Below are 13,179 nucleotides of genomic sequence, written 5' to 3' on the forward strand. Positions count from 1 at the left end.
TGTTGTCTAAATTCTTATTCTGCTTCTGTGATTTCAGTATCACTTGATCACTACAGTTATTAGTAAGCTCATGTTTTTGTGTAATCATACATTCCAACTTTTGCCATACTAAGTTCTCTGTATTGAAGCATTTTTTTAGAGCAGAATAAAGAGGGCTGCTGAAAAGCAATAACTTTTTTGTATAACGATCAAGAAATACTTGGTGTATTCATTTCATTTTTTCTATTTCATTAAGTAAAAAGTAGGGAAGGGGGAAGAAGAAAACCCCTTTTGGCCTTAAGGAACATATAAAACTGTGGTGGTATAAGTACTTTAGTAGATATGTGCACTAGAAGTCAGAAGTATTTATTACTGGTAAAGAAAAGTATCAAACAGGAAACAACCCAACTGTGTCTTTGCACTCTGTAAAGGCTAAGGAATTTTTTTCCCATATTACTCTTTAAAAAAAAAAGCAACAAATATTTGATATAATTTTCTTTCAGTTTCACATAGTGTAATTGTTTTAAAAGACTTGAACTAGAAAATTAGACAAAATGATAAAATATATGCATTAAATATATTTCAACCTGAGAGCCAAATAACCATCTCACATACACCTATTCACACAGGTTCCATTTCAGCCAGTGGAAATACCATGGTGTGGGATCAGTTCTTGATCTCTCAATGTCAGTCATCTAAACAGTGTGTAAAACCCATACATTTGCGAGGAAAGACAGTCCCTTAATTGCTAGTGGAGGCTGGTGACATCTGAAAGTGAATAGGCAAAACTGTCATAGGTCCAAGACCAGAGCCAGGTTAGAGCATCTGGTAAAGATCACAGAGTGGTAAACTCGCATCTGCCTGTGATGCAGAGCCTTATCTGTTAACTGCAATCCTGTGTATCAAGTTGCACAAACAAATGCGGATTTTAAGATCGCTCATTAGGTGGCTACTTTGCAAACTCCATTTTGTGTCTTCAGCTTTAGGGCAGTATCAAACATTCCACAGGATAGATGGTTATTCTGAAGCACTTTTATTTGAACTGTGTAAGAGCAAAAATATTACTTGGACTTTCTCCTTTATGCTTTTCTCTATATGTATATGCATATATTGTTCAGCTGCATACAAAGATCATCTCTTTTGCGTATCTGTAAATTATAAGGATAGTGTTGAACAAGTGATTTTATATTTATATAATAAAAGTTCTCACTGTGTTGCAATAAATGTGAGTAATTAGAGCTCTTAGAAGGATTGGCAAGCAAAATTATGAAGCCATGCAAAACACCCTTTTTAGTTTTTTGAAAAATTCAATTTAGTAAAGAAAGATATGGATACTGCTAACTAATTGTAATGACTTGAAAAAGAGTTTCTTACATGTGAAGCAGGTCAGGAAATTCATAGCTTAGTAATATAACCTGCATCGTATGTGTGAATCAGTTTGGCTAATATTCTTCCTGCTTTCAGAATTTGTGTTTATATTGGTTATTTTCTAGTTAAAATCTAGTACCTTGTTCAGATTTGGCCTCCTGTAGGTATAATATATAGCCCCTTTGATACTGCATAGTAAACTGATGCCAAATTGGCAATTGGGCCCCAAAGTTGTATACCAGCATTTACATCCAGTAATAGGTAATAGCTGTTCAAAATGCCACATTGCAACATTCTCCTTAGCAAGAAAGCAAGGTATAAGCACACGAACAGCGTGTGCAATAAAATAACCTCACTAATATGTAAAACCTTTATCAGAGTTTCTGCTGAAGGTCTTTTCTGACTGCCTACTAATATACCAGGGTAGGTTTTCAGCCCGTAAACATCTGAAGAGAGGACTCAAGGTTTTATGGGGTTTTGTGCAGGTACTTGTGCTGCAGTTCTCCCGATGGCTGACTGTGCCCACAGAAGCAAGCAGAACCTGTGCAGCTTCTGTCCTCCCTTCAGCTTTTGGGGTTCCCTTCTGGTGGCATAAACTTAGGAGATGAAAGTGAGAGAATCTAGTATTACTGTCAGCTCGGATTGAGGAGGTTTACCAGGCAAAGGCTGAGGCATGCCAAAACCTGCAAATCAGGACATTTGCTTAGTTATGGACAGAATGAAATGCAACAGTAGAATATAGTTAAGGCATGGGCACAACTCTGCCTCCGATGCTTGTGAGAAGTGGCAGTAGCACAGACAAAATTGGGCAGGCATGGGATGAAACAGTGCTTAGGCTGATCAACTTCTACCGTAGGACCTCTCCTGATTAATTCAGCCACTAAGAATCAGGAAGGCTGCCTGCCACTTACTGCCACTGCTGCCTGCCCTCGTGGTCTGCTTGCACCCTTTGCTCAGATGCACAGACACCTTCTGCTTGCTCATCCGATCGTCCGTGCTGCAGGGGTCAGGTGAGGTGGAGAGAAGGGGGACTAGGAATTTAGCAGTTGCTTGGTGTAAAAGTGTCGGACAAAGTCCTGAGAAGCAGAGAAGGGTTTGGGAAAGATGGAAGAGTGGCAAGCTAATGCGCGAGCTTCCTCTCTAAGCAGATCTTATCTAACAGACCTCTTTGCGGCCTTGATTTTTAGAAGCTAAAAGCTGCTTGGAGTTGAACTTACATTGAAGCTGCTTACTGAAAAGCTGAAAGGCCCTGTCTAATCCTTTTGTCACTTTATCAGGTTGTTCTGGGAAAACAATTGCTTAATATGTTATATGGAGATCAGCTTCAACAGTATTATGTTAATACAGGTCTCAGGGCAGAAAGCAGCTGAGGCAAAAATGTTACATAGGAAAAGTTACCTCATAACAGAGCCCTGCATAGTAAGGTTTGTAGTTAGATTTATATGCTGAGAAATCAAGTAATCACTGATGTTTCATGCAAGTGTCTCCAAAGCTTGGATTTAACTGGATCATATCAACTGAGGGAGAAGAAACAGAAACAGGTTTCTAAAGCTGGAAAAAACAGGACAGGGCAGGAGTAGAGTACAGGAAGAAATGATGTGTGATGCACATGGCATCTGATTTCAATATGATGACTTTTTCCGCCCTCTTTGAAAATGTATCTGGAGTATGCCATTTGTTTTAATGTCCATGGATTGCTTGATTATTAAATTAAACATGACCTCTCTGTTCCTATCAGCTTAAGAAAGAACTGCTGCTTTTGTAACTTTATAGATGGTTTTGTCAAGTAGATTTATAATCCATTTATTCAAATAATTCTTATTATCCTCAAAAGTTATTCCAACAAGTCTGGCACCTTGCAGTAGCTTTGTACCTTTGCTGTAATTTAAGTGAAGAGTTTGAAGATGATTGTTTCTTTTCCTCACTCTGAGATACAATCTTTCTGACCTTACCCCTACTTATTTCTCCCCTGGAATTCTGGCTGCCAGTTTTAGTTGGTTGGACAGCACTGTGGTCTTTCAAGTCAGAAGAATAATGTATCTTTCCACATGATCAATAGGCATTTGGCCACCAAGTCTCCACAACACTATTTTTAAAAATAATTTCAGAAGTTTTCTCTGAGAGAGAGCGGACAATAAATTCTTGAATGGCTAGGCATTCCTCAGGTGAGGCTGAGATAAGCAGATAAAATAGGGAGGCTGGATCAAACTGCTACAGCATTAAATTTTTAAGCTTTTACTTTAAATATTTTTGCTAGATGAGTTAACGCTTGGCTCATTTGTACTGTATATTTAGGGATTTTTTTTTTATTTGAACATATTCTTCCTTTTCTCAATTGTTAATAACAAGTAGTGAAATGCCAACATCTCCCCTTACACTGTAGCCTTTTAAGATGTCTATTCCAGTTGAGACTGGCACACAGAACTTAAGCAGGCCTGTCTTGTCCAGGGGAATGCCATGGCTGTGACAGCCAAGGATCCATGGGCTCAGCTTGCCAGCCCAGGTCAAACAGTAATAGTCAAGAAGTTTTAGGGTACTAAGAGACAAATGCAAACTGGGGAGATGGGAGGAAACATGAGAAAAATGAAGATGGGGCTCATGTAAAAAAAAAATCTCTAGCTTGTATGAGAGTCAGAGTACACACAGAGCTGGCGGTGAAAGTCTGGCTGATGGACAAGTTAGAAAAAAAAAATCTGGAAACATTGTTGCAGTGACTATACATGGAAGGCATTAAATAGGGAATGAGTTATATATGTTTACTAAAAAATTACAACCGATAGCATTCTTTTCCCACTGTGAGTACATCTGGTGATACACTAAAAATGCAGATTAATTATGACTGCAGTGTATCCTTTCAGAGAAGGCTACAGATGGACAAATTTACTAAAGGGATGTATAATGCAGCTATGATCTACTTGAAAGCCACCAAGACTGTATGTGGCATACACCTAATAATATATGTGTCTTTTTTATGAATACCATTTATTTGAAAAAATGCATTAATCATAAATTAGATTTTTCCCATTTTAGGTAATTGTCATTTCTTTCATTTAATGCAGGCTACGGATATCACATCCTCATACTCTCACAAATAAAAAATTAAGCAGTTTTCAGCGTAACTATTTTGTAGAACTAATGGGTCTGGTTATGAATTACTAAAAGGATGAATAAGACTACAGTAAGGACTATCAAACTGTATAGCCATTTCTAATGATGAGCAAGCACCAGGAATATGTGGGATAGGGGAATATAATAAGAAAAAATATGGTAGTCTACCTGACAATAGAATAGAATATTTTCAGTAGGAAGGGACCTACAATGATCATCTGGTCCAACTGCCTGACCACTTCAGGGCTGACCAAAAGTTAAAGCATGTTATTGAGGGCATTGTACAAATGCCTCTTAAACACTGACAGGCTTGGGGCATCAACCACCTCTCGAGGAAGCCTCTTCCAGTGTTTGACCGCCCTCTTGGTAAAGAAATGCTTCCTAATGTCCAGTCTAAACCTCCCCTGGTGCAGCTTTGAACCATTCCCACATGCCCTGTCTCTAGATACCAGGGAGAAGAGATCAGCACCTCTCTCTCCACTTCCCCTCCTTAGGAAGCTGTACAGAGCCATGAGGTCAACCCTCAGCCTTATTTTCTCCAAACTAGATGAACCCAAAGTCCTTAGCTGCTCCTTATAGGACATGCCTTCCAGTCCTTTGACCAGCTTTGTTGCCCTTCTCTGGACAAATTCAAATTGTGGGGCCCAGAACTGCACACAGGGCTCAAGGTGAGGCCACATCAATGCTGAACAGCAGGATAATCACCTCTTTTGACCAGCTGGTTATACTGTGTGTAATGCACCCCGACAGTGTAGATTGTCTCTCTTAATTGAGTCTCCTTGCTTGCAGTCAAACATCTCTGTTTAGTCCCTGTAAATCAATGAGGCTATGCAACTGGACTGAGATCCTCCCCTAAATGTATGGAGTAGGAGATCAGAGTTTTAGCAAATGGCAAATATCAAATGATTCAAAGTTTGATGTTAAAATGTGAAGGTATGTTCATCCTTAGAAATAAATCTTTTATAAATCTGCTTCTTCCGGGGTCTGTATGAAAACCAGGAATGTGCAAGAACAGGATTTCTCAGTATATTGAATTATACCAAACATACAGGGTTCAGAAATTGAAAGCAAGGCTAGCCCAACTGTTTTCAGGCTTTAAACATTGTCTCAGATGTGTTTGGAATTTGGGGGGAAGTTTTCAACTCATGAATTTTAATCCATGTCAATTTAATATATTTTGCTTACACTGTGCATATTGTTATTCTGTTAATTGAACTCCCACTGTATTTCAATTTCATACATGCAATTGCACTGGGGTATTTAGCTTTTAACTATTTGTGCTAGAACAACTTCAGTTATCGACATGAAGAGTTAGGTGTGCTCCCCCCCAAAAAAATCCGCGCAAAAGAAACAGTGAAAAGTATGAAAATCAACCCAAAACAAATGGCAAAGAATTTCCGGTCCCTGACAGTATTTTTCTTGAGCCCTTATTGTTACTTCTGTGTGAGAAATGTTCATGTAGAGGGAAGTCCTTAAGGGAAATGCTGCCATCTAGAGAGAAACAGAAAGAAAGTGCACGATTGACTTAGTGATACGATTTTTATTTCCAGGGAGCCCCAGGAGAAGCTGGACAAGAGTCCACAGAATGGACTGCAGTGTCAGAGATGGGAGCCATGGGGATGCCTTTTCAGCAGATGTTGACTGAAAATAGGTAATTCCCACAGACATTGAGCAAAAAAACACTGAGAAAATCCTGACAAAGGGGTTTGAGTATGTATCAAAGATACTGAATGCCTCTTCTTAGCCAGTTAAAATTATTTCATGTTGCACATTTTTCCCCTAGCATTTCCTTTTTTTCTGAGAAAAGCTTTTACTCTGAATTTATTTTGTTTAAAGGAAGAAATGCAAGAGAAGCTTGCATTATCTGTTATTTATTGTTCATCTGCCTCCTTTTTTCATGTCACAAAGCCTCTCTGTTTACTCTTCAGCTGGTTTTGAGAATTAGGATTGCAAAATTCAAATAGAATGACAAACACAAAGAAACCACTAAAAATACCTGAAAGACAAGAAAGAAAAGTGGGGATTTACCTTGTCTCAGTATATTATGTGTGCAGCTATATAAACATCCCAGTGTGTTCAAAGACTGAGCTATGCATGTTAAGCCTGAATGGCAAAAATGAATTCTTGTAGGTACTTTCAAAACTCTGCTAGCAATAGCATTTCTCTGGGTGTAATGAAGATGACTCATTATGAACTAGTGACTTAGAAGAGCCTGCAAATAATGCTACACATGCTCAACCTTGTTATGCCCATTTATTTCACTGAAATTATTTGTACAGAGCTAACCATGAGTGATTCAGAGTTCATTTAAAATGTTCAAATGAATAAGCACAGTAAAAATAAGCATACTTTTTTTGTTTCACATAGACAAGTACGTTTCAATGTCAGTGTGTAAAACAATGGAATGAAATAATAATAAATAAATAGACCCTCTCTGGGGTCTATTTTTAATGACCGGTTTTCTTTGACATGTTGTGTTGTTAATGGCGAACTGTATGTAGTCTTGGTAATGATGTAGGAAGGCATCATAGGCATAATCATGTGAGAAGGAAAATAAGGCAACTTCTGTGTCTCTCCTCTGAAGTACCCGAATAACATTTGTAGTCTGAGACTTTAGGATAGCTCAGCTGCTTCTCCCTTTTCTGTCCTGCAAGTGGAAAAGAAGTATGGGAGAACCCTAATTTTTTCCAAGTATATGCATATTTGCTGAGAAGTGTGCTTACAGGGTGGATGAGTTTGTATTTTCATCTGAAAACTGTGAAGGGGCTTGGAGGCACTTTGAAGAAGTACTAATAATCATTCCTGTAGTTTATATATGTTTATAACATATATTATGCTAGCAGGTTCTCTGCGACTTAGGAATTTGCTGAGATTGAGGGAAAGATGTGTCTTGTTATTTTTTACGCAAACTAAAAATGTAGAGATCTTCAGAGCTCTGTAATGAACTCAAAGAAAATCATTTTACAAAGCAATACTGGTTTCAAGTATTAGTTGATAAGTGGGACATTTTCCTAGCAGCTGTAATGCATATTGGCATTGGTAATATTTTCCACCTGGAACCAGTTTCATCCTTCATATTTCATATCCAAAACCTTTTCTGCAGTACGATTATATTGTAAATTGCTCAAGTATAACGTATACACAACACAATGGAGTCAGAGGAAGGCTAGTTCTCTCATACACCATAAAATATTCTGAAATCACAGAACAGATTCTTTTTTTCTCCACACTTCTTCCTGGACTTTTGATACTGATATTTGTATCCAAAATCCTAGATGGATTAAACTTACTGTTCCTTTGTGCTTTCAGTTATGATGTTAGCTCGGTTTTAAGCACCAGACGTGGTAACTGTCACAGCCCAAAAGCAGTGCTTACCAGCCATTTTTATTTCATTGATGAGGAGGCTTCAAGTTTGAAGTTGCAATACAGGAAGCTCAAGCTATCCCTTTAACTACACAACAAATACAATATGTTTTTAAATATTTTTTCTCTCTGGCTCCCATAGAGGATTAGAGAAATGAAATATACATTTCATAGTGATGCAAGGGCATGTTTTGAAGTGACAGTTCCATATGTTACCAAAAAAAAAAAAAAGAAAGAAAATCACAGATGCCTGAAAATGATGGGAAGCTTGCGAGTTTCCACAAACACATGAAAGCTTCCCAAAGGCAAATTCCCTGCTTTCATAAAAATGCCCATGAGTGTCTTCTACTCTCTAGCATATGGTACTGCCTATAAAACACTTCAGCCTTCCAGCATGCCAGTGCTGCAGACAGAATTCTGCATTCCTGTAGTGGGATATTTTTGTTCTTATTTAGGATTTTTTATTTACTTTGCCAGATCCTCTTCTCACAGTTCCTCAGTTCAGTATGGTCACTTGTTTATTATGACTAGGGAGGGTGGTATCTTAGAAAAAACAGATGAACAAAACAGTTAAGGTAGATTAAGAATGGGTTTGAAGTAAACCAAAGCTCAAATTATTTATAAGATTTTGAAAAATCAGGCGGGATCTTTTGTCATCCTCTTCATTTTTGGTTCTATGTATGGGGACTTTTTGCCTTTTCCAAGAATTGCTGAACATAGTAATGAGATTGTTTGGAAAAGGATGATTATAAAACATCCCAGCACAACCTTATGTTGCAATTGCTAAAGTAGCAAGATTCAGAATTATAATTTGAGTTCTTAAAAACAACAAATCCAGCACCTGTAGTAAGATTCCCAAACCATGGATTTAATTGGGAGTTTGGGGGTTCTCATTTAACTGATAAATTTGGCCGTAGTTCTTCTAGGATTAGAAAGCCCATCCTAAGGCATGTGCTTTTTTGTTTTGGTTTGGGTTTTGTTCGTGTTTGGTTTTTGTTTTGTTTGGTTTTTTTTGTGTCTTTTAGCATGTTATTAGAATAGTTAGAATTAGGTTTATTACTTTAAGGTGAAAATTCCCTATGTTTTCCACTAGTAGCATTTCTATTAGGGGCCAAGATGAGGAGCGTGCTGAAGCAGGAGGGAAGGAGCTGGACACAGAATTAGATTTGGGTCTGTGAGCTAGTCCTAGTTGCATGTGGTAGAATTGTTCAGGGCAGGCTGCAATTCAGGGCAGGCTTGAGAGACGTGAAAGAAACAGTGTCCGTTAATATGGATGTACATCTATATTTTTCTGGAAAGTCTGTTTAGCTGAAAACTGCACAATATATGCTACAAATACGTTTTCTTTTTAATGCAAATACAAGGAGACCAAAGTTGCACAGATTTTGAATGCCTAGGATTCATTCAATTATGGCAAGAAAACTTGGTATCACAAGAAGTCAGTGGAAAATTTGCCAAAGATTTAGTAAACTGCAGATTCATTTTCCAGTGAGTTTTTGTCTTACTGTGTTTTCAAACATATTTCCAGACAAGCCAGTATCACCTGGAATCCAGTTTATGTTAAAACTCGCCAACTTGAAATGTCTCATTTCTGACACCTCTGTACTGTTAATAGACTGGAGATGGCTCTAGATTCAGTACAAATTCAGGACTGAATTTGATTTAATTTAAGTTTTCCATAAATTAGGAGCTTGGAATTAAATTAATAATATAGTCTGGTTTAGATAACCATAGGATGGTGTAAAAAAAACCCATAATTTATTTTCTGCCATACTCACTGGGCATATCTTTGACTTTTGAGTGACCTTTTGCTTGAAACAACTGGAACATATGCAGTGCCAATAAACAGATATCGGCATACACAAATGCACATATAAACTAGACAATGTGCAACTGTCAAATGCATCTGATATAGCTGGCATCGACATCAGTAAGTTTTCTCTCTTTCACCTGTTCTAGAACAGCTTCCTGAATATAATGGTACGCTCTTCCCTTCTCTTCCTTTCTTTTCAAGTTAAAGGACAATATATTCAGTTTATTCCTACAAATGTCTGTTTAGACTTAGTAAATGTGGTTGTCTCTTACATTAGCAGTCCTAGGTTCTGATCCTGTTGGGCTTTTATTTTCATTCACTAGTATATTACAATGGTAATATTCTTCCTTTTTTTTCCATTGAAGAAACCATGTTAGCCCAGGTCACATATACTTGGTCTGTTCATAAATATAAAACATTTAAAAACAGATGAAAGAAATCAGAAGATCCCTTTGACAGTGGTTTGTAAATGGTAATTTTACAGGAATATACTTTTAGTAGCCATGCTGCATACTACAGTGTCTTTCTTTGTGAATGTATTACAAAATACAGCTCCATGCAAATTTAGTATTACTAAACAGTGATGTGGTGCCACAAGAGCAGTGGTAGTTTGTAATCACTTTTTCATACACAATGTAACTGGACTGTAATGTAGATTTGAAGATCTAAGTGAAACTGCAGTGAGAACTGAGTTATGACAGGATCTGGAATTTGTTGAAGACCGGAGATAAAGATACTTAATTTTGGAACAAGCAGTAAAAAAGTGCTGACTGGTTGGGACATGGATTTTATTTTTTCTAAAAGATGGCATCCCCAGGATATAAATTCCTAATGCTATTCCAAAGTGCTTGGTTCAATACTGACGTATAGGGAAATCTTCCAGGAAATCAAGGCCAAGAACATCTATCTTATTAGACGCAAGCATGCCTTGTTTTATAACCATTTTCGGTGACGTGGTTTGGGCCTAGTTTTTCAGCTGTTTTGTTGTTCTTTGTATATTGACCCTTTCTGTCTGTACTAGGTTCTTTGGGGGTTTTATAACCTACACCATTGTGTAACATCCTTATTCTACCCCATCAGATACTGATCATCACAGAGTGACCTACCACAAAGGTTTGTGATAGGAGTTCTCCACCTCCCTCTAGAAAATTCGACAAGAGGAATGAATTGTTGACAGGTTTCAAAAGACTCCTCAACTCTTCCTTCTGAAAAAAAGATTAATCAATAAAATTCAAAAGAATATTCTCCTTTCTACAAACCAATGGGTTTGTCCTGTGTGTTGAACTATGCCCCCAGTCACTCCTAAACCATTGTTGTTGCCTGATTTGATTGTCCAGTGACCTATGCTTGGCTTCTGTTTGTGCTGTCTGTGCTTAATGTTTGGTTTCCATCTATCATGATACTACCTTTCTCCTGAATGATAAACTCTGCATTCAGCTAATAGAAAGAGCTATAAAAATTAACCTAGTTAACTTTTATTAGCTTGTTTTGGTCAACTACAAACAGGGTGTGACAAGACGCACCCCTGACCTGAGCACCTTCATCATCAACTTCTGCCATGTGACATGCCTGCTGTATGCCAGACAGGTATAGCTGATCTCTAAATGCCATTTTCAAAAACACATGCATTAGACAGTCTCTCACCTGTAGGAAAACTTTGCTTGGGAGGGGATGAGCTATGATTCCCGTAGCCTACAAAGCAGACCATGTAGTATAGCTATCAAAGCTATTATAGCTTCCTATACAGCATGGAAGGGTAGTTTTACAAACCTCCACAAACAACTTGTCTTTGGACTTACTGTCCATTCTAGTCTGGAAGACAAAATATTGCATTCACACAGTAGGACGCATTTGACCATATTCAGGTATCTACATCTAGACTGGTTGCTGCGGGCAGTCTGTATGGTTAGAGGCAAGTGCAGTGCAGGCCACCTCAGTCTGAAATAGCTGTTGAAATACATCAGATGGGTAACACATGAAAATTGTCTACAACTCTTTGCAGACTATACAGAGGAAATCAGTAGTCTGCTGGGACTCCAGTCTCTGGTGTGGACATCTTAAGTTAGGTGAGCTGGATCCCATTCGTTAAACCTTTGTTAGGCCTATTAATACAGTAATGCCTAAGTTAGGCCTATTAATATCCCTCAAGATATACGGCCACAGTGAAAATACCTCTAGAGGCTGCTGCATTTTTTCCCTCAATTAAGCTAAGCTGCCTTTTTTTCAGAACATACAACCTTATTTTTTTGTTTTATTCGTTTCCAGATATGGTCACCGCATTTTTAAATATGTAAATTAAAAGTGCTTTCAGCTTCCTCTAAATATGGTCCTGATATTTTAAACCATGTAAATTAGCAGTGCTTTCGGGTTCCTGTAAATTTGCAGAGCAGGACTGGTATGCAAAGAACAGCCTGTGTTCTGTGGGTCATTAAACTACCTACACGTACCTTAACTTAATGTCTGGGCAGTAAAACCTAATCTCAGGGTGTAGCCTGTAGCAGCCACTGTTTCTGATGCTTCAGAATAAGATTTCCCTTCAATTTATAGGTTAAATCCTTGCTACAGATACTCTCTGCTGGCAACTGAATTAAGGGAATCACTAGAGGCAGGAAACGTATTTTGCCAAAATGCAGACAAAGTGCCAATCCCTTCCTACTTGCTTCTTTTTGAGGCAAGAATCCCATTGCTGAAAAAAAAAAAAAAAGGATGTTGCCTAAATACTGTGCTTCAGGATTTGGTCCTGGATTGTTCTAATATTTGCAAGTATAAATTTAGAGATGGATACATCTGGATCTAAAGAGTGAGAAACAAAAGCACAACTTAAGTTTGTCAGGTGGTAGAAAATGCTGAATCTCATTAAAGACATTTTGGTATGACACCCGCAAATCAGACTGTTGCTTTGGAAAAACAACTAAAAGCAGCTAAAATGATGAATTTAAGCAACTGGAAAAGCAGTCTCAGCGTAAAAGATGGTTACTGCATCAGTGGAAATAAATTCATAGCATGTTAACAGAGAAAAAAATAATACGCTAGATTTAAGTGAGAGGTTTTTGCAGCTTTCAGAAATTCTAGGAGAATGATGCAAAAATTATTTCAAAATAAACTTGAAAAGTGCTGTGACTATTATTCTTATCCAGGTGAATGGATATTAGATAACTTTAACTTATCAGTCATTTTTATCTACTGCAGTTTTCTTAGACATTTTGCTAGTCTGTTCTGCAGTGAACTAATGTGTAACTCTGCAGGCATACATTGTTCAGCAAAATCATGGAGCTAGCGTGTTAAATAACAAAGGCTGTTTTAACCTGTCTCAGAAATAAAAAATAGCCCATTTTTTTTCTCCTCTGTTAAACAGGCAAATGTATGTAATTCTTAGAGTTTTATAAAGTGGAAGCTTTAATTACAAAATGAGCATACGCATGTGCAAAATTGGTTTGGAGTTTTCTAAGGCTTTCTCTCAATGTCCCAGCATTAATGCATAGAGGAACTCGCTTTTCTCACTGAATAACCCTATTCTCCCATTCCCCCCTCCTCCCCCAGCTTTGCCG

At 37.8% G+C, this 13,179-nt stretch overlaps 1 protein-coding gene across 1 annotated transcript in view; it reads left to right on the plus strand.

Moving 5' to 3' along the window:
- The first annotated feature begins 6,053 nt into the window (after positions 1 to 6,053).
- The window catches only part of FAM241A (family with sequence similarity 241 member A), a 150,398-nt gene continuing 143,272 nt past the window's right edge, over positions 6,054 to 13,179 (plus strand). The window contains exon 1 of the mRNA XM_041124480.1: positions 6,054 to 6,106. Within this exon, the coding sequence (XP_040980414.1) occupies positions 6,060 to 6,106 (47 nt within the window). The 5' untranslated portion in view covers positions 6,054 to 6,059. The remainder of the gene's footprint in view (positions 6,107 to 13,179) is intronic.

This window comes from Aquila chrysaetos, chromosome 1 (assembly GCF_900496995.4).
Source record: "Aquila chrysaetos chrysaetos chromosome 1, bAquChr1.4, whole genome shotgun sequence".
Taxonomy (NCBI): Eukaryota; Metazoa; Chordata; class Aves; order Accipitriformes; family Accipitridae; genus Aquila; species Aquila chrysaetos.